Source organism: Anarrhichthys ocellatus, unplaced genomic scaffold (assembly GCF_004355925.1).
Source record: "Anarrhichthys ocellatus isolate YVR2014 unplaced genomic scaffold, GSC_Weel_1.0 scaffold19, whole genome shotgun sequence".
Taxonomy (NCBI): Eukaryota; Metazoa; Chordata; class Actinopteri; order Perciformes; family Anarhichadidae; genus Anarrhichthys; species Anarrhichthys ocellatus.
The window spans coordinates 6,264,836-6,284,877 of record NW_022280049.1 but is presented as its reverse complement, the minus strand read 5'-3'; the positions used below and the strand labels follow the sequence as shown (position 1 = coordinate 6,284,877).

General features: G+C 42.8%; 2 protein-coding genes across 4 annotated transcripts; one reads left to right on the top strand and one right to left on the bottom strand.

The window, feature by feature from the left end:
• Positions 1-4,102: 4,102 nt before the first annotated feature.
• Positions 4,103-5,561, top strand: LOC116389381 (DNA damage-inducible transcript 4-like protein). The gene is made up of 2 exons (XM_031858027.1): positions 4,103-4,356; positions 4,765-5,561. The coding sequence occupies exons 1-2, from the start codon at positions 4,179-4,181 to the stop codon at positions 5,208-5,210; spliced, it is 624 nt and encodes a 207-aa protein (XP_031713887.1). The 5' UTR covers positions 4,103-4,178; the 3' UTR covers positions 5,211-5,561.
• A 294-nt stretch (positions 5,562-5,855) lies between these two features.
• Positions 5,856-19,944, bottom strand: brd8b (bromodomain containing 8b). 3 transcript variants are annotated; one of them, XM_031858025.1, is made up of 19 exons: positions 19,882-19,944; positions 18,956-19,052; positions 18,392-18,461; positions 18,208-18,257; positions 17,951-18,073; positions 17,783-17,860; positions 17,352-17,416; positions 16,563-16,762; positions 15,879-16,070; positions 15,408-15,492; positions 14,623-14,765; positions 13,888-14,326; positions 13,765-13,802; positions 13,449-13,648; positions 12,931-13,023; positions 11,908-11,976; positions 11,542-11,827; positions 9,318-9,362; positions 5,856-7,268 (listed from the first exon to the last, which is right to left on the bottom strand). In XM_031858025.1, exons 1-19 carry the CDS (start codon positions 19,898-19,900, stop codon positions 7,209-7,211), a joined length of 2,352 nt encoding a protein of 783 aa, XP_031713885.1. In that variant the 5' UTR covers positions 19,901-19,944; the 3' UTR covers positions 5,856-7,208. The 3 variants fall into 3 exon arrangements, with proteins under 3 accessions (XP_031713885.1, XP_031713886.1, XP_031713884.1); XM_031858026.1 differs by lacking the exon at positions 9,318-9,362; XM_031858024.1 differs by lacking the exon at positions 5,856-7,268 and having other exon boundaries at positions 7,291-9,362.
• Positions 19,945-20,042: the final 98 nt, after the last annotated feature.

Genomic DNA, 20,042 nt, shown 5'->3' with positions numbered 1-20,042 from the left:
TGCTGGAAACACAGATTATTGTTGTTACAAGTTTACCTTCTAACAGTGACTCATTGTTCCCTTAGTTTGTGTACATTAAAGTCAAGACATTTCGAACTGACAAATGTAGAGGGGATAGGTTTGTTCCACGGTTAAATATATATAACACTAGACTTGTGTTTCAGACTCAAGCCCAGAGTCAAAGGCACATTTTACCCACAGGCAATATTGGTGAGGTGGTGAGCACATACTGGCACTTCACTCCGTAGTTCCCCTTCAGCTCCACAGAAACGTCCTCCTCAGTGGTGAGTCTTTCTGATGGCAGCATTTTATCTGAACCTGATTGGTTAGCAGAAGTGATGTCACAGCAGTAAGATTTCTCCAGAAGGTGAGTCAAGCGTGAGAGGTTAACTTGTAAAAAAAAAAAAAAAAAAACTACCTTCCTGCTTAGTGCCTGCTGTCACGTCAGGCCAGTGGGGTGGACTTTAAGGTGAAGCAATGACTTCACTGTGAAACCTGACCGCCAGACACCGGCTGAAGAGAATGTTGATGTGACTATTTTCTCTGTAGCACTCTTCCCCACTATCAATCCACAACGCAAATAGATTTATCTTTCTATGTTTTAAATAATCATGTTCTCAGGTGTCCCAGATTAGTCACTGGGACAACATGTTCTCAACTTAACAATGTCGCCTGATACATATATACACTTTATTTAAGTAGTACACTCTAACAAAAGCAATTTACTATTAAGTAAAGTAAAGTAAATTAAATAAACTAAAATATAAAGATTACAATAGCTACTTAAAGTTAACAATAAAATCACTAATACAACTGATTGGGAGTCAGTGAAAGGCAGCTAAAACCAGTTTACATTTCCTTAATGAAGAAGTACAATGGTTACTATTATTTGTCAACCAGTTGGGGATCTAATTTGGGTGAATATGTTATGTGGCCGTAGGGGACGCATACATATTCAGAGAAAAAAAAAATAGTCCTGTGTTTAGTTTATACACGTCCGATGCTCCACCAGGTGTGTGTTTGTGTGTGAATGGCGTGTGTCAGAACCTGTTACTCACTTGTGAGTGAGGCAGGGCTCATGCCAGTATCTAGACCCGACATGCTCACACACACAAACACACGCTCACAGGAATTTGATGTGCATACACTGAGAGCAGGTCTGAGGGTTTGGTTTACTGGTAACTTACATTAAAACACACTAGCTAATGTGGCTTTTTAAGATCCAACCAGGAAGATCATTTGATGGAACTATTACAGCATATTTGTCAAAATAAAATCCAAAGTCTGATGTATGCATTACAGGTTTTTGTTTCACTAGGAAAACTGTAAAATTCCATAACAATGTATCAATGATATGTATATGAACTGATCAAAGTTCATTATTTTGCACTATGTCAACAAATTATTGTACATAAAATCATATTGTATATTTCCTCCACTGTTTCTTTTAAAGTTAGTTTCTCTTACTTAATCAACATTTCAGGCAGACTAAAGGTTAAACTCCACCTGTGGAAGATTGCCTTCAGCTTCAGTGTTGTTCCATTATTTTTCCTTCAGGCCTGAATCACATTCTGGAAACCTGACTCATACGTCATCCCATGGTTGTCAGGGGGGTTTGGTTTTGTGTTGTGGAGGACTGTAGATCAGCTCTCCCAGGTGGGTCACTTCTGACTGTCTGGGCTTCAGATTTAAAGATGATCACACTTTTCCCCCAGACTGAACAACACCCTCTCGGAGGAACCACATTAAAAATCATCTGAGGGGAACTCAATACCTCCTGTGAGAGATCTTTAAGCCTTTCTCAACATTTGAATCTTTAGATTGTAGGTTCATAGAGCTTTTTATTCTATTTGTGTGCCCATACCTCCCCCTTGCTGGATCATGTTACTTGTTGCTGCACTGACATGATTTGATTAAAAAATAGATTAAATTTTGTTTTTGTAATTTAGGTTTCTCTTTAAATGTTTTTTTTAATGCACATATAAAGAATATGTACTACTGGCACATTGTTTTTATTAATTAATTTGTCATAGCAGTAGCCAGTAGTATAAGAAGATGTCCCCTCTGAGAGGTTGTTGTGGTTATCAACTTTTCTACGGCCAGATTAAATCATTTATCTTTTACTCAGACCACATCATGTATGACCTATATATGAGTCATCAGCTGGTAGATTTACCTTGCAGCCTAAATGCCCATTCAATCTATCAGTAGTTTTCAACTGAACATTTTTACATCAATTATCAACAGTGGTGGAAGTCCTAAAAATACAACAATAATAAGCTGCTCTATTCAATGTAAATGCCCTGCATTGAAAATTGTACAAAAGTGAAAGTACGGACATTTTATCAGAAGAATAAACTTTAGGTTTCAAACGTAAAAAACCTTCATAATGCAGAAGAAGGGCCTATTGAGTGTTTTCTATTTATTACTTTACTATAATAAAGTCCTTATTATATATTAGCTTCAATTATTTGATCCTCTCTGACTCGATCTTTGGAGACATTGAAGAATTATCACAAAACACAGTTTGCTTAAAACCTTACAGCAAGTTTAGGTTACGGTCGAAGAACACAGTGAAAGGAAGAAGTCTATTTATTTATAACTTTACTATAATATAGCATATACAAGTATCATATATCAGCCAATGCTATTTGATCATCATTACAGGTGCATTTGCTTTGTGACTGATCACATTGATTGAAGAAACTTTGTACAAAAAGAATAAAGGTGGTGCAGTGAAGCAAAATGTGTTAATGTTAATATCTTAATATATAAGAATGCAAAAATAGACGTTTTAATAAAACTTTTGGAGAACTATCAGAAATAAAATTCTAACTATATTAAAGTGTGGATTTCAAAAAACATAGTATATTATGTCATCAAAATGTCATAGTATATTATGCCAAAATATGTCATAGAAACTGATGGAAAATGTATGTTGTATTAGTAAAATATGCCATAAAAATATAATACAGTATGTTATAACTAATCTTGCGTCATAGTCGTGTCGCATAGTGTGAACATAGAAATACTTTAACAAGTAATGATAATATAGCATGTCATAAAAAGGTCATAAAAATGATCATAATAGCTATATCATAAAGAAATGTCATACTTTACGACTTTTCTGTAAATAATAGACTTTTTAAATTATTTTGATATACTAAAGACTTTTGATTACTTCTTTCAACTTACTATTTTTTGACTTTATCATGTTTTCAACATGCTATACTATGACATTTCTATTATTATTATTTGTTACTTTTTTTGGCATATAACATTTTACGACTTTGTTTCAACATGCTATAGGACTTTTTCACATTGAAGTCCCCAAAAAGAGAAAAGCTGACAGCAAAACCAGAGGCTTTAAAGAAGAATGGACAGTCAGACTCTTATGTCGTCATTCTTCTTAACACCAGGTCACGTGTTCACAGACCGTGGCGATTAATAAATGCGGTAATGTGAAGCTCCACTACGTGACAAAGAACTCGTTTGAACAAACGTACCCACTCACAAAATAAACCCAAGAGCCCAATATGATCAGAATCTTAATATGTTAATATACAACAATGATGAGAGCTATAGAGCTGAAAGTGCTTTCAATAACCACAGATATGCACATTTTTCAAAAGCTTTCTGTTCTTAAATGTATTCTTGAATGCAGCCCTTATTTAGCTTGAAACGAGAGAAGAACATTTATTTATTATTAGAGTATTATTCATAATTCATCCAGTTCAATTTGAAAACTGACAGTAAATATTGTTGAGATATTATTTAATTGAACTTTCTTTATTTGATTTGACAGTCAGTCAGTTGTTGACTCCATACAGACGTTAATACAACTGTTGGCGACTTCTCTCTGTGAATGTTAATTCCCCTGTACTACACTATGACTTTTATTCCACATACTAAACAGTTACGTTTCACCAGGGGTCCCTCATAGGTTCCGGACCCAAACGCCGTTGCAATGCAATGCCCAGACATGTTGCGTGAGATCGGGAACCTTCTCGATTGAACCTGTCAGTCACGCCCACACGACTGATGCAACCCGCCGCTCCTCCGGTATAAAAGCTGCGCGCTCACCGCTCAGCGCTGCGATCGCAACAAAGTGAATACATGGAGGAGACACCGAGCAAACGTTTGGAGGAGACACCGGAGCTTAACGAACACACATCAGGATGGTCTATACCGCTGCGCTGCTCTTTGGACACAGAGTGCCCGTCCCGTCGGAGGAGGAAAGCGCCGTAGAGATGATCGGAAAGTATTTCCTCCAGCTCACGTCCCCGGACCGAGGGACGAGCTCAGCCCGGCGGGGGAGCGTCGAGAGCTGCGACGAGAGACAAAACAACTCGCCTTGTAAGTAATTTAAAAAGTTGAACGTAGTTTTGTTAAAGATACACAATTAGGCCTACGTAATAAAAAAATAAAAAAAAGTCGAGATAAGTACTACAGTAACCAATAAGCCATTGGCTGATCTTTCCGATGTAACAGTCTCTGGATGTAACTCATGCAGGTCTCTGATCAGCTGATGTTAAGGTTTGTTTCAACAGCTCATCCTAATTCTGATGACTCATGTATTTTAGTGCAGTTTTGCAAGACATTATCACATGATTATGTAAACGTAATGAGGATCAGATTCTTGCTTTAGTTGCGCTGCACTGTACTTGCATGTGACGTTGGTCACATTACTGGCAGCCCCTCTTGTTAAAAGATGTTGTGACTGAGACGGGCACATCTTCTAACACCTCTGGTATCCGTCTACAGTTGCCAACATGGACGCTGGTTTGGAGCACGAAGAGCGGCTGCTGCAGCAAGACGTGACCCGACAGATCGAGCACTGCCTGACGGAGGCCAAAGCTTCCACCCTCCACTGCCAGATGTTGCTGCTGCCTCACCAGATGACCGCCAGGGTGGGCCAGGACGTGGTGCGCTCCTCTGTCGGCGAGCCCTGCGGCCTCCGGGGCGCCTCCATCAAAGTCTACGTGGACGGCAAAGATGGCCCGATGTCTGCGGGGAGCATCCTGCTGGACCCAAGTGTCACCCCGACATTTGAGCTGTCTGTGATCTTCAAGGCACACGGGGACGGTGGCTGGCCCCAGCTCAAGCACATATTCGATACCAACAAAGTGTTGAAGCTGAGACCGGAGTACCGGCTGGTGAAGAGGAAGCTCTACTCCTCAGCCAGCCCCGTCATCCACGATTTCAACTAGGAAGTTAAGAACGTAAACCAGTTTCACCATACCTATTTGTTTTGTGAATTTTTATTTTCAACGTTGTCAGGCAAAGGTTCGGCCTGAACTGCACTGGAGTTTTGCTGTGTCATACTTTGTAGCTAAAGAGCAGGAGCGTTCATTATTCATGTATGAATGTCTGACTTGGAGCAGGAGGTCGAGCGGCTTGTTTAGCTGATGAATACAGTGTTTTGCACAGAATGGATGAATGTTAGAAGTGTTCACTCTAAACATTAAAAGCTTCCGTCCAGGACTGGGCGGGTCTCGCTCCTGAATTGTGCTGTACTTTCTATATTTATGCAATTGTAAAAATAAATGTTTCACACCACGATGTCTTGGTCCTGTGCTTGCATTTGAAGTACTTCTACACACTTTGTACATAGAGTATGCTAAATGTACTGTAAAAACACTTTACCCAGCACACATACCATACATATTCAAGACGCCTTCAATTCTGGGGCCGATACTTTGACTCACTCACGCAACTTGTTCACGAGTCGGGGAAAACGATTATTCACAGTCCGATCACTTAAGACACTGAATGCAGCTGGTGGTAAATTATTTAGAGATGAATTGACCATTTAGGGATTAAGACTAAATCTCTAAAGCAAATATGCAACTCTGTTTTGGATTTAGATCAAATCTTTATTTAACAAATGTACAACATAACACATGTATCAGCTACCCAAACACAACTCTACATGATCCATCTCACAGGTACAAAACTTGTTTTTTGTACGCTCGTCTAAGACACATTACACAAACAAGTTTCTTATGCCATCTGCGTAGCACACTGGCTACATCCTTAGTGTAGGGATGCATCAACACTATTTCAGCAACAACAAAGACCACATCCTACGTTTCAGCCCATTAACACACTCAACGAAACACCCGCGGTTTACAACACAGCCAACTACTTCACGAAGAATACATTGTTTCGTTTTTAGACATTTTTCTGATCGCTACCTTCAAAAGGCAGCTGTTGGTTTCCATTCTTTACAAAAGAGCTGTGTCATTTGAGGTTAAGATAATTAATCACGTGAAAAACGTGTTGACCTACTGCGCCACTGTTTTGACAATGCTGTTGGTGCTTTCAAGGACACTCCGGAATTTGAAATTGTCAAGTCTGCTGGCAAATGGTGATCTTTTACATGTAAACAAACAATATATGCATTAAACGACATCCATGATAGCTAGATTGTATTCTGGACTTTGGAAAAACAAACAAAAAACATATTACATTTTCAGATGCATGAGTGTACTTGAATGCAAAGAGTGTGAAACTGGCAACGGCAGACACACTCTTGTTGTAAAGATTGGTGATACATTTGAAGTGGATCTCACTTTAATGTTTTAGCAGTGATCACAGACCAACATGCAGTACTAGTAGTTCTTCAATCTGTGGACCTGTACATGATGACTCGTCACGTGGCCATTCTGCTTCCTGCCGTCCGATATCGTTTCAGCCCACGCGGGCCGGGCACAGCTCGGTGCAGGTCACTCCAATAAACGGATCAGCCAATCAACGAGCGTTAACTCATCCACGACTCAACGTGATCAGATCGGGCGAGTAGAGCTCCTCGTGTCCTTCATCATTTGATCCCAAACAAACCTTTGCTGGTGAACATGTTCTTTTTCTCTCTCTGCTCCATCTCAGCAGAGGGACGACTACCGTTGCTGGTGAAATGATCCGTGGGGAGGGTGGAGTGAACTCCCGATGGCGCTGCACGTAAACCAATCATATGAGGAGAAGGAGCTCTGTGCAGCTCTCTCAGACACACCGACAGACGTAACCGTCCACATATGACCTCGTCTACGCCAAAGTACAGATGAATAAGTGTGTATACACATACACACACACACATACATACACAGAGACTGCACAGTCCTCTTCAGAAAACAAGTGAGCATTCAGTATTCACCTCCACCTTCTCTGAGGGACTCTTTGTCTCTCGAAGTGTCTCGCGGTCTGAAATCTCATTTCTTCATTTTGAGGTCGGCCTCCATGGCACTACGGCGACCCCTAGTGCCTCCGTCCTGCAGCACAGAGACAGACGAGAACGAGGGGGGGGGAGGGGAAGAAAGAGAGAGACGGGGAAAAGAAAATTCACATAAGGATGCAAAGGTCAACGGTCAGGTGGACAGAGTGAAGGGAGGCCCAGCGTCAGGCCTCCTCACGCGCTTCAGCTCCGCACAAAAAAATAAATAAACAGCAAAGTCCACCTCGGAAGGCTTCCTCTCCAAATGAAGAACAGAAAAAACAAATAACATGATGACCAAAAAAAAAAAAGAAGGAAGATTTCAAAATAAAAGGAGGAGAAAATAAATTAGAACATGCAAAGACACGGACAATCACACGTAAACAGAAAAACACAGGAAACCAGCATGGACTCATTAACCGAAGGTCGACGGAAGCTTGGGTGATGAAAGGTTACGGGAGCCTGTGTGTGTGTGTGTGTGTGTGTGTGCGCGCGCGTTGAGGACATTGTGTCAAAACAGAACTTAAAGTTTATGAGGGTGACAAGGACAGTGTGTTCAGAGCTGTGTGTGAAACCGTGAGAGAGAGGAAGAGAGAGACAAAGAGGCCTTTTAGTTATCGATACCACACATCTATACAGCCCAGTGAGGCTGAGCACCGATGGTCTGTTTGTTTGGTCTTTTCTTCTGTAGAACTACTTAAAGTTTAGTCTTTCTCACCTTCCCATCACAACCTGACTAACTGGACAACTACGCTCAACAAAGAGGAAAAACAAAGAAGTGTTAGAGAAACAGTCCAAAGTCGGACACGTCTCAAGTCAAAGAAGTTGTATCGTGTTTGACCGAAAGGAAATCCAAAGCTAAGTCTAACAATGAATACCATTGTCTTTCGTAAAGGCCATAAAAACCTGCTTTCACTTTGAGGGATGAAGTCCTGCAGAGTTACGACATCTTCAGTTCACATGAAAGGATTCTGTGTTCGTGGATATTTTTCTCTCTGGTTTGAGGTGATCGTGGCTCAGTCGGGAAAAAGTGATGTCACTTACTTGGGTGCACTGGGGGGTGCCTTGGTGAGGAAATTTCCCACGGGTCAATAAACACCGGTGTTACTGATTACAACTGAGACTTTTCGAGGAAAGGTATTGGTCGATGACGCTCCGTATCTGTAAAAGACACGCCCGGACACAGTGTAACAAAGACTACTGAGCCTGCTGTGCACCAATCAGGATCCAGGAAAACATTTGAGATTGTGAGGTTGTCGCTCATCTGTCAAATCTGATCAAAGCGCACAGTGCTGACGAAGCAGATCAGAGTTATCAGTGTTAAAACTCTTCATCAACAACATTATGGATGGTTCTATTAACTCTGTTTCTTATTTAGTCGTTCATCTTCAGCCTTACCGAGGCTTTAAATCACATGAGTACACTATAAAGAGAAATTGCCTCCACTTGATACTTTTAGGGAAGTGTTTCAGATCTCATGGTAAATATGTATTTTAACAGAAACACACAACGGTAACACACACACTCACGATGTGCAGCTGAAATATAAACTAGTCAGTGCTTCCTGGTAAGAAAACTACGTTAAAAACAACCCTGTTTGTAAATAAGCTCAGACCTAGTTTGGCATTTCTATACTGCAACTTACTGCTCGTCATATACACTGATACAGATACATCTGCTAATACCAGCGTGCCCGACTCATAAGGATTTGTTTAATGCACCTGGAAAGGAAATACAATGATTGTGTACCTTAAAGTGAGCTGTTGTTCATTTTCATGTTATCATTTTAAATTAACTACTAGTTTTTAGAACCGTGGTAACATTACCAAAAATGTTTAAATGGGAACTGTTGAATATCTACAGTTAGAATATTACTGATTAACACCGATAAGAGTGGTCAGTTTTAATAATACCTTTCTAGTTTTATTTTGCTTCCTTTAATGCCACTAACGAACTGAATAAGAGAAAGAAAAGAGATGAGAGGTAGAAGCAGATGTGTACAGAGTGTGTTACGTGTGTGTGTGTGTGTGTGTGTTTGCTTTGAGACAGGCGTGTGCGTAGCGTGGCCTGGTTCTGGTGAAATCTGAGGGAGAACCTGAATACTTACAAAGAGAGAGAGAAGGAAAGCAGGAGAGGCCATTGGGACACTGTCCTGTAGGAGGACAAACATTGCAGTGAGAAAGAGAGAGAAAACACACACACAGGTGCGTGAGAAAGCAAGTTTCATACAAGTCTGCGTCAAACAGGGAAGCGCAGCGAGGAAAGAGCGCCCGTGCGACCGCTGCACGGCACGGCGCACGCACGCACGCACAGTAAAAAGTGAGATTGATAAACACAGACGGATACACAGACGTAGATAAACACACCTGAGACCAGGTATACAAGCAGGCAAGCACACTCCCGTACACACAAACATGTGTTTAAGTCAGCTCACAAGCACCATACACCACATAACCATCACGGCCACGATGGAAAACATCACGACTTCCATTCAGTCCAAACACCTCCATGAACTACAAATGTTGTTGTTAATACTGTTGGGTTCATTCAAGCTCTAAAAAGGTTGTGACTGTCTCATTTCAACCCAACAACACACTAAGGTGTTTTCTGGTGGAGCCTTGTTTAAATACATTCTGGAAAGTAAACCACTTGCAAAAAAATCACCCATAATTCTCAACTTCCTGGGAAAATGTTGCAAATTCTCAGATATTCCGTTTCTAAATTCCATGATACTTTAAGAATGTCATGACCCACGAGAACGCTGTTAGACACTCAAGACTCCCACAGTCATAATAAAACACACACACACAACAGCAAATATGAGCATTCATTGCAGACAAGCAGACAGACAGGCAGGGTGAGTCAGTGACGGGCAGATGCAGACAGACAGAAGTTAGTGAGGAGAGGTGCAGTCAGCATGCAGGACGTCAACACGAGGAGTTATTCTTAAGTGTCCCGTAGAGTCAACAATGTGTCAATGATGTGAAATGCAAATACAATACATGTAATCAGTGCCCGGAGGGATCGGCATCACTGGCTCTGCTGAGTCACACTTGCATGACACCGAGTGATCGTAGGCAACACGTTAATCAGCGAGGAAGGATTCAGTCATAGCAGTGAGCTGGTGTTTAGTTCTTTAAACTCATATGTACGGGTTGCATGGATTCAGCAGACTGTGGACTGAAGTATATCGTTCAATGGAAGTTCAAAACAGAGAGCGAAACTGTTCCTCCTATCATTTGAAGCAGTTGAAGTTAGTTTTATTCACATGAATAAATTGTCCCACATTGATGGAAGGAGAGAACACACACAGTTTCATCAGTGGTGGTCAACACTTAGGATCAAGAACACAATCTCTAAATGATACAGCAAGATAGAGTGATCCAACACAGACCAGAACAAAAAGAGAACCACACTGACTGTACGGTCAATTCAACACATCTGGGACTTGATTCCACAACGATGGCAACACGTTACTCTATGAACAGGGTCTGTGTAACATATCCATCCATCCATCCATTCATTTGCACAAACCACCTGTTTAGGAAATAGTAGCAGGACTTTGTTACTGGATGTTTACCTTTTCATACTGTACATAAATGTATCTTCATACACACTTAACACAACATATCAAACTCTAAAGCTGAACAATAATAAATGCTCAAAAGCTCGATAAGCTACTTCATGAATAAAGCCTTTATAACCATAAAAACGGTTAGTTTCTACAAATAACTGTCCCGCGTCTGACCTTTCATCACCTGTAAGTAATGACATGATGAGAGCCACACAGGTGTTTTCAGTTACTCTGATTAGACCACTCAAGTTGAGTGGAGCTACTAGTGGACAGTTTCCTGAGATCACTCCATACACCGGGGTTGTTCTAATGTGTTGTTCAGGGGGCCACATGTTCATAAAGCTAAGGGCCCGGGGACATTTCTCTGAGCTATTGACCCGCTCAATCTCTCGCTGGGCTTAAGAACCAACGCCTTTCTTCTCTTTGTGCTCATTTGTGTTTATTCGGTAGCATGTTTGATATACACTCCAGATAGACCTGTGCTATCACCATGGGCACCTGGTTATGTGTTCAAATTGAGGGTTCTATGAAAACAAGAATGCAACAACAACAATATATCGTGAGAAGGTTTCAGAGCAGAATAAGTAAAATAGTTCCCCCATAACCCAAAATGTCTTCCTGGCTCACTGTAGATATTTAGACAGTTTCGAACATTTACAGTGAAATGTTTTGAGTTGGAGTTTTATTGACTGCTTTGACGCTTTGCCAGACTTTTAAGGGAATCCTAATTCGTCCCCCAACAAGTCGCCCAACCCACCTTCTCAGCCGGCTCTCCTGGCTTACGGTTTCCCTCCCGGCCGCGGAGGCTCTTGGCGGAGATGGCGCTCTCCGAGGTCTGCATGATGAGCTGGGTGGCGAGGAACTGCTGGACGTGCTCCAGGACGTCGCGCTGCATCTCCAGCGCCATGTGGTACACATCGTGGTCCGACGAGTTGTACATGACGGCGTTCTGGAACATCAGCATGATGTCGCGCTGGAACTCGGCCGTGGTCCGGATCACGCCCGACTCAATGTTCTTCTTGATGGCCGACAGGTCCATGGGCCTGGAGCAGGAGGGGAAGTTATGAAACGTTTATCCAAAGGAATTTGATTGAAGAGAGTGTGTGAGTGTGTGTGTTCTTACCTGTGTACGATGCTATGGTAACCAGGCGCGATGTCATCTGACACGGGCTGCAGGAAGACGCTGGCATACCTGAGAGAAACATGAATCCATAAAAATATATATTTGTATATCAAATCATTTTGTAGTCAAAACCCCAGTATTTTAAGTTGGGCAAAAAGCACAAAAAAGCAACAAAATGCTGAATAGACAACTCGTAGACGATGGAGTTCAGTCCAGAGCTCAGCTTGTGTTCCTCTCAGTTATGAGCTGTTTCACAGATCTTTGGCTGCTATTGGATATTAGCCACGATTAACATTTCTCTTGTCTCAGCTTCTCTTGTACTTACGGGGAACAAATATCAGAAAACATACATAAATATTTGTTTATAGCATTTGGCCTGTAGCTACCATTGAAGACACCATGCTTCATGGAATGTGGGAGTTTTGATGACTTTAGGAGGAGTTCTCCTACGATTATTGTATTTGTATTCGTTTGTTTCTGCATTGTTGCTCTGGTTTATGCTCTTAGATGCTTGTGTAAACAAGGAGATGCACTTATGACTTCTGGTGACTAGCAGTTCTCTTGAATACCGATGTTGAACACACTTATTGTAAGTCGCTTTGGATAAAAGAGTCTGCTAAATGACTGTAATGTAATGTAATGATTCATCACATGCACACCGTGAGGTTCTGTTTTTAGGCAAAACTATATGAATGCATTCATTGAACTAAAACAAAACAGATTGATTTAGTACAATCATGGAGATAGATAACATTTATAGAATATTTAGACGAGTGATCAGTTGAGTGAATAAATAAGGGTAAAAAAAAAAGACAAAATGTTTTAGTGGTGTTGCGGTTGCGCTGCAGGCATAGCACTCATGGCCTGAGTACTTTATAAATCTGCTCATTACAATCAGGACGGTTGTGTGACTACCTTAAAACACGTGGCACTAAAACTCTGAGATTTAGGTATTGCGTAAGTATTTTGGCCAACAAAGACTTTGATTCATTGCTGAAGTTGAGGCATTGCAAGAAGCTCCACCTGTGGTTGGCTGCGGCTCTCCACACCAGCATAATGGCTTTCTTCCAGATCTTCTGGGCCTGCACTGCCTCCTGGTCCTCACCGCATGTAGATCTGAACCAGAGAGAGAGTGAGAGAGGAAGAGAAGACAGAGGGGGAATGCAGAAAGGATTGGGAAGTGCACGGTGAATGGAAACAAGAAGCAGAAGGGAAATCCCCAGAGGCAGAGAGGCAAGGGGAGACAAAAGTACACACTGTTAGAATTTTCAATGTCAGCAGCCAGAGACTGCGTAGCTCGGAGAAATGGAGCCCAAATGTGATTCAGAGGTCACGACGCTAACGCTCATGACAAATGCAAGCTAAGCTTTATCTGGTTTTGAATCAGCAAAACGCTTCGCTGCGTTTGTGGCAGAGGTTATATTCGGACACGACTCTGGTATTACACAAGCCACTTCCCCACTGAACATCACCCAGTAGATAAAAATGGTGACTATGACACAATCATCGCAGTCCTTTGGTGCGACCATGTGTACACCTACAGCTGGGAAGACGAGGCCGGGCTGCTGGCCAGCGAGTCCGCTGTGTAGTGCTGCGAGGGCGGGCCGTAACCATCTTCACTCTCGCTGGCTGCCCGCTCCACCTCCGACAGATAGGGCCCCTCCCCCTCCCCGCACTCCTCCTTCAGCTCCATCCCTTCTTCTGGGTAGCCCTCACTCCCCGCCTCCTCCTCCTTCACCTCCTGGATTCAAGAACACACACATATTTGGTAAAATGACTGTTTGACAAAAGGTTGTGCGTGTGTGTGTGTGTGTGTGTGTGTGTGTGTGTGTGTGTGTGTGTGAGTGAGTGCGTTACCTTGGACTCTCTCCCGGACACAGAGCTGTCCTCGGAGTCTGTGGGACAGAAATGAGGAGAGGATTAGAAATATATGAATACATCAGCAGAATTTCTGTATGCGTGCGACGTGACACCACCCACCCAGGCATGGCGGGTTGGGCTCTGGCTGGCTCCATTCCTCTCCTTCGCTCTTGACCGTCGCCTCAGGGGCCTCCTTCCCTGCCGCCCCCTCCTCCGCAACCTCGCTTCCCGTTTCACCGTCGTCAAAGGTGACAGAAGAGGTGACATCACTTCCCGTTACCTCAGGTCCGTCACAGTTTCCCTTGAGCTGCTGTTCTCTTTTGATTTCTGGTTGATTCTGGGTCTCTATGCCGGCAGGAATCAGGGCTGACATTGCGACCACATCCTGAGGCTCCTGAGTGGGATCGGAGTCTTGGGCGGCGGGCGCTGGGTCCGAAGCCTTCAGCTCCTGGGTCTCCCAGGGGCCGGGGAGGGTGTGTCCTTCTGAGACGGCCTCTTCACACAGGGAGAGAGCTGCTTCCACTGCCGCCGCATCCAAGGCCTCAACAGAGTCGTCGACCTGGGATGAAGGAGGGGAGGACAGAGGCAGGAAGGATTGAAGACTGAACTAGTACACAGCCAATATGATCTAAAATGTTGCTTTTGTTACATAACGCCATACCTAGAGGTCCGCACTCAGAATTACTGTCTATTAGGTGTCTACTATAACTTTCATCACAGTTACTCACTTAAGTCGAACATACTCCCCAATTAACACAAATAAAAAAGGCTCTGATCATTGTCGTTCTTGCCTCTTTCATGGTGAATGAGACAAACTGATAAGGAGACATATAATATAGAAAGCACAGTATGTACCTTCTCCTCTATGATGGCAATGATGCCTCCCACTGTCTCCAGGTCCAACTCGTCTCCCATGTAAGACACCGCTACGAGGTCCTCTTCTACCAACCCGGTCTCCTCACCGAGCTCTGCCTTCACTACAGCTTCCGCTTCACCGTCTACACACACACACACACACACACACACACACACACACACACACACACAGAGGAGTAAACGAGAACACAATGAAAACCTGCAAGGCTGGAAGTAATTATTAGGTCTGAACCCAGTATCTTAATCTCCTGTGCACCATGAACAGTGCAGACCAAGATCCTTTATCCTCTATCTACTTATGTCACAGAACCATATGTATCTGTGTGCAAATCTGGTTAAAGTGCTTGAGCCACGCTACGAAATCCCCTCACTCACCCTCTTCAGTATGAAGATCGTTCTTCTATGAAGAGGAAAAGACTGTGACCGCTGCTGTGACGGCGGAGTGGAGTTTTATAGTCCGGTGCTACAGACACACCCCCTCTGAGGGTCACACAGACACATCTGGCGCTACCCGTTCCCCAAATAATGTAGATATTCTCATCTATTTGAAAATAAATATCTTAAATATTGTGGTTTTCGTGTTAGACTATAGCCCAAAGTTCTTTGCTTTAAGTGTTCTTGAAGTTCTTTAAATGGAAAGCAAAGTTATATTTGTCTCCTCCCCTTTTCTTTCCTGATCTGAACCGCGACTCAAAAACCATGAGGTTTGTGATGCGTTGCACCCCTAGTGTGCACGCACAAACAGTTATGCAAAGTGTATTTACCTGTGATGACCGCATGACCAGGTGGTAAGGCAGTGGCTGTCTGAACTCCATTGGTGAGGCTTCCAGCAGAGTCTCCCTCCCCAACCTGACATCAATAAACAACACAAAAGTGTAAAGGGTTTTAATCCAGCATTGCCAGGACTTTGTAGACCCACCGTGGGGGGAAAAAATTTAAGTTCAAAATATTCATTGACATTAAATCAGAATATTGCAGTCCGTCTTTAAAAGAAAGTCACCAAAGCAGTGAATGAATGCACGTATGTAACTACATAATAAAGATATAATCTCTGACGATGTTGGTATTAGAAGCTCATTAAGCTTTACCATTTTAAGTTCATAGTGGCATTCTATAGATTGGTGTTCACAGTGTATATCTTTGAGGCGTTTATGATGCCTTGTATGATGTCATATCATTTTTAATTCCTGGGCATTCTTGTACTTTTGGATGTGGTGATGTAATCTGGCTCTCACCAGGCGGGGGCTGGCCGAGATGAGGTTGCCCTTTTTCAGCAGTTCTGACAGGAGAGGGGAGGGCGGCGGCGTGGCCTTCTGGGTCAAGAGCCTCTTCTGTGGCGAATCATCTACTTGAGCGGCCAGGCCTCCGTCTTTGGGCCCCGGGCCCGGAGCATCCGACACTGGTAGGAACACTCCGACCCCCTGGGCCTGGCAGAGGCAGCAAAGAATCAGTGAGCTGCAGTATCTCAACCATCTCCTTCCGGGAGGAGCTGGCAGCGCCAAAAACACCACAATGTGAGATGATCTTTTTCCACTGACTCATAATGAGACCAAAAACTAACTGGAGATACAGATAGGCACTTTTGTGGAGTCTGTAGTTCTGAAATAAATCTCAAAATAAAAACACATCGAGGACTTTTAATGTATGCAACAGCCTCTAAATCTATTACAGTGACGCCTGAATTAAACTTCAGTGTGTCACCTGAAGTACAGCGACTGTGAAATTTCCCTTCATAATAAAACATTGTTGAAAAAAAAAAAAGATGGCGTAGAGAAGGTGGAAATGTTTCAGCTGGATAAAGAAAACCTTATTTAACATATTTTTCTCTCTGTATCGGCAGGATTCTTGTGGTATGTCATCACCGCTACATGACTAGAACTACATAAGGCCAACACTGCTCTATTAGAGGATGTTCTTACAACTGAGTGGGTGGTGGTGGTGGTGGTGGTGGTGGTGGTAGTGGTGGTGGTGTCATCGGAGGCAACACCTCCTGTATCCATGGGTGTCGTGGGGACCAAAGAGTCAGCCAGAGAGTCCACGGTGGGGGAGCTGGCACCCAGAGGAGAACGCACAGTTACGCTGGGCAGACGCTTGGGTGTGTTTTTCATCGCCTGACGAGCTGTGATGGACGGAGAAGATCAGGAAGAGAGAATAAATCTATTTTCTTTTCTTTCTTCTTCAAGGAATCAGAGAAATGAAGAGGAACGCATCATGTAAACGCTCGGTCATGTCAACCCAAGCACATCAGAGAAACAATCCCTTGTCAAGTAAAATAAATAAAAGTATTCTAGTAGTTTCAGATTTGTTGTATATAGACTGGAAGAGTCATTACTGGAATATAAATTTGACGTACTATTTGACAAATGTTATAAATAGAATGCTGTTAATCCTTAACATAAAGAGCAATGCGTCTGAAACTACACAGTATAACAAAGTCATAAAACCATACAGCACTACAACTACTATGAAGTTTATGAAACGTTTATCTCGGCAAAATAGAAGACGACATATTTGTAAATACTACTGCTAGTACTGTGTTTTGATGCAACTCTGTATCGCAGCATGCCAGGTCATGTGAGGGGAGTGTGTGGCGACACCTACCACAGAGATAACCAAGACGTTCTCTGCATATACTCACATGAGCCGAGATATTTTGATTTCCTAAAGTAGTTCAACGGAGGGCCTTCACCAGTGCAGACTGAACCTACCTTGGTACGCTGTTTCTGTGGCTTTCCTCTTCTGCTCCGCCTCCTCCTCAGCCTGCTTCTTCTTTCTGGGGGTTGGAAAATCACAGTTTAACAGTCTGAGAAGATGGTATATAGGAGAGGGGGGGGGGGGGTAATAGAAATATGGAAAGCAGACAGATGCCGAGTCACAAGCGGCCATCTACAATGTAGCATGTGATGTGTAGCATGAGGCTACCTACAGCTAAGAAGTTAAGGGCATTCTCTGGCAAATTTCTGTCATGGTGGTGTTGAATGAAAAGTCGGTGGATCATCAAAGTTATTAAAGTCCAACAGAAACTGAATAGCATTTTTTTTGTAACTGTTTTTCTACAGCATGCAGATCGTGCTCTGTTTATCTCTTGTTAGTATCTGTTTTTTTTTTAATCAAACAGAAGAACTGATAAAAGTCTCACAGTGTGATCTCCGCCCACAGCTCCTTCAGCTGGGAGTCCATGTGACCCGTCTGTATCAGATCCACCTTCTTCAACTTCCTGTCAGGACAGAAAGCACGGACGGGTTAAAGACCACGGCTCGCAATCAAATGCATGTTAAGATATATTTGATTTTAAATGTGTATGTACCTGTACTGCTCTTGTGTGTCTCGCAGTAGTTTTTTCAGTTCCTCTATCCTCTCTGTGGTTAGCCGACGCACGATGACATCTTCAATGGTTTCGACCACCTCGCCCTTCTCACCACGCTTACGCCTGGAGTATAGGACGGCATAAGCACTTTAAGTCAACTCACTCAATAGTTAACCTGTGTTAACAAACAAAAGTGACAACACATGATCATAATTCTGCATATAGGTGTTTGGCTATGTCTGTGTTAGAATACTGACTTGGGTGCTTCTGTGGCCTCCAGCAGCTCGGAGTATTGTGAGGCACAGTGCTGGGGAACAGAGAGAACGCTTGTTATCCTGAGGCACATTTTGGCCACAGCCTGAGTAGAACTCGGCATAGTTATCAGCTCAGAAGACAAAAGGGGGAAACTATTTGTAGGTTTGTACTTTGTAGATTTCTCACCTTCTGTGAGAACCAGTCAGGTGGACGGCCAGGCTCTGAGAAAGGCTTGATGGCTCTACTTACAGACACCCTGGAAGACGGAGAGACATTCCTCAGAATAAACACACATGTTGAGAAAACAATCGGAAAATACATTCATGTGGAAACTGAAGAAATGCTTTCAAATTGGGAATAAATTAAGACAAGTGAAAGTGAAATCCAGGGTATTGTGGGGAAAAAAGTACATATACATAGTATACATGTAAGTTGCCCAAGTCTGACCCCTAGTGGTGAGACTTGAGACTAACAGCTTTTGCCCCATGTCCTCAAAGATGGACATAACCAGATAATGTATGGCAGCTAATATGCTACTTCAAATCCAAGTGTGTATAGACATGAATGAATACTTGGGTGCTTCTAGAATACTATTCATATATAATATAATAATCTGCTGTAGCTGCCCAGCATATGGACGGTCTAATACAACAGACAGACATCGCCTGTGTTCTGATGGCCTATGGCTGGCCCTATTTGTGAATGACAAAAGCAGATGAATAAATATAATGAGCAGGTTTTTTTTCTTACCAGTTTTGGTCGCCACTCCTCATAACAGAGGAGGCCAGGCACAGTTTCTCCCTGACGGACCAGGGCTCCGTTGGTCCCACATTCAGTATCTTGTGTTCTGTGAAACACGTACAAATATACAGTGAAGTCATAACACGTCCAGGTATTCTTAGCATCCTGTGGCCTGTTACTAGCTAACATAAATGCTTTATGTCAGCGCACAAACAATGAGCAACTAAAGTCCACATAGCAGTAACATTGTTCTCTGTCAGAGTTGGTAAAACAAGCTGTGTCAGTGTCTACATTAACAAACTGTCATCTCAGGTAACTTAACGTTATGTGTTTTGTTTTTATTCCGGGGGTATTTGTTTACGGTTGCACACACCAGTTACTATACAATTGCGGTCTTTATCCTCCATACAACCTAATTACCCTACTGTCTGTGATGTATTAATGATACAAACATAAAACGTATGACAGCCAGCAGCAACAGCGCTGGTGAGCCTTGTAGTCGTGTAGGTTTTTATTTTTTATTGTTTGTCAAAGTTCGCTAGCTAGCTACTGTTAGCTAGATTGTTTACAGTAATTTGCTAGCTTGCATCGTATTTAGAGGATGCTTCTAATACTGTAGCACTTCGTATTTTTTCGTACAAGTACGGGGGCTTTAATGCAACAGCTACAAGTAACTAAGCCATGGTTCTGCAGACAATACCATACACTTAGCGTTTGCTACAAATTGAAACAGTAACGGTAACGTTAGCTTAGCAGTGTTGATTACGGGGGACACATTCACGAGACACACACACGGCGTAACGGTTTTATTTCATGCAACGACCCTACCAGGTTCGACCAAACCAAATGAACTGTAATGTTTGGAGTGTGTTTGCTGATACATTTGTTATGAAATCAGGAAGAAAATAGAGAAAGATTTATAAAATATTACTCACTGCCGATACCGCTCGCCATTTCTTTTGTGACGAGGCCGTGAGCACAACTTCCGCCGGACAGGTTTCAGTGGTACACGAATGTTACGGGAAAAAAGAGACACAAATACTCAGAATGCAGCTGCAGTCAGTAGAGCGTAGGACATATCTAAACGTGCTTGTTT

Coding starts and splice junctions, on each gene's coding strand:
- LOC116389381 (XM_031858027.1), top strand. CDS start 4,179: ATGGTCTATACCGCTGCGCTGCTCTTTGGACACAGAGTGCCCGTCCCG. Junction 4,357..4,764: donor GAGACAAAACAACTCGCCTT/GTAAGTAATTTA, acceptor ATCCGTCTACAG/TTGCCAACATGGACGCTGGT.
- brd8b (XM_031858024.1), bottom strand. Junction 13,024..13,448: donor CCGGCCTCGTCTTCCCAGCT/GTAGGTGTACAC, acceptor TCTCTGGTTCAG/ATCTACATGCGGTGAGGACC. Junction 11,828..11,907: donor TACCATAGCATCGTACACAG/GTAAGAACACAC, acceptor CTCCTGCTCCAG/GCCCATGGACCTGTCGGCCA.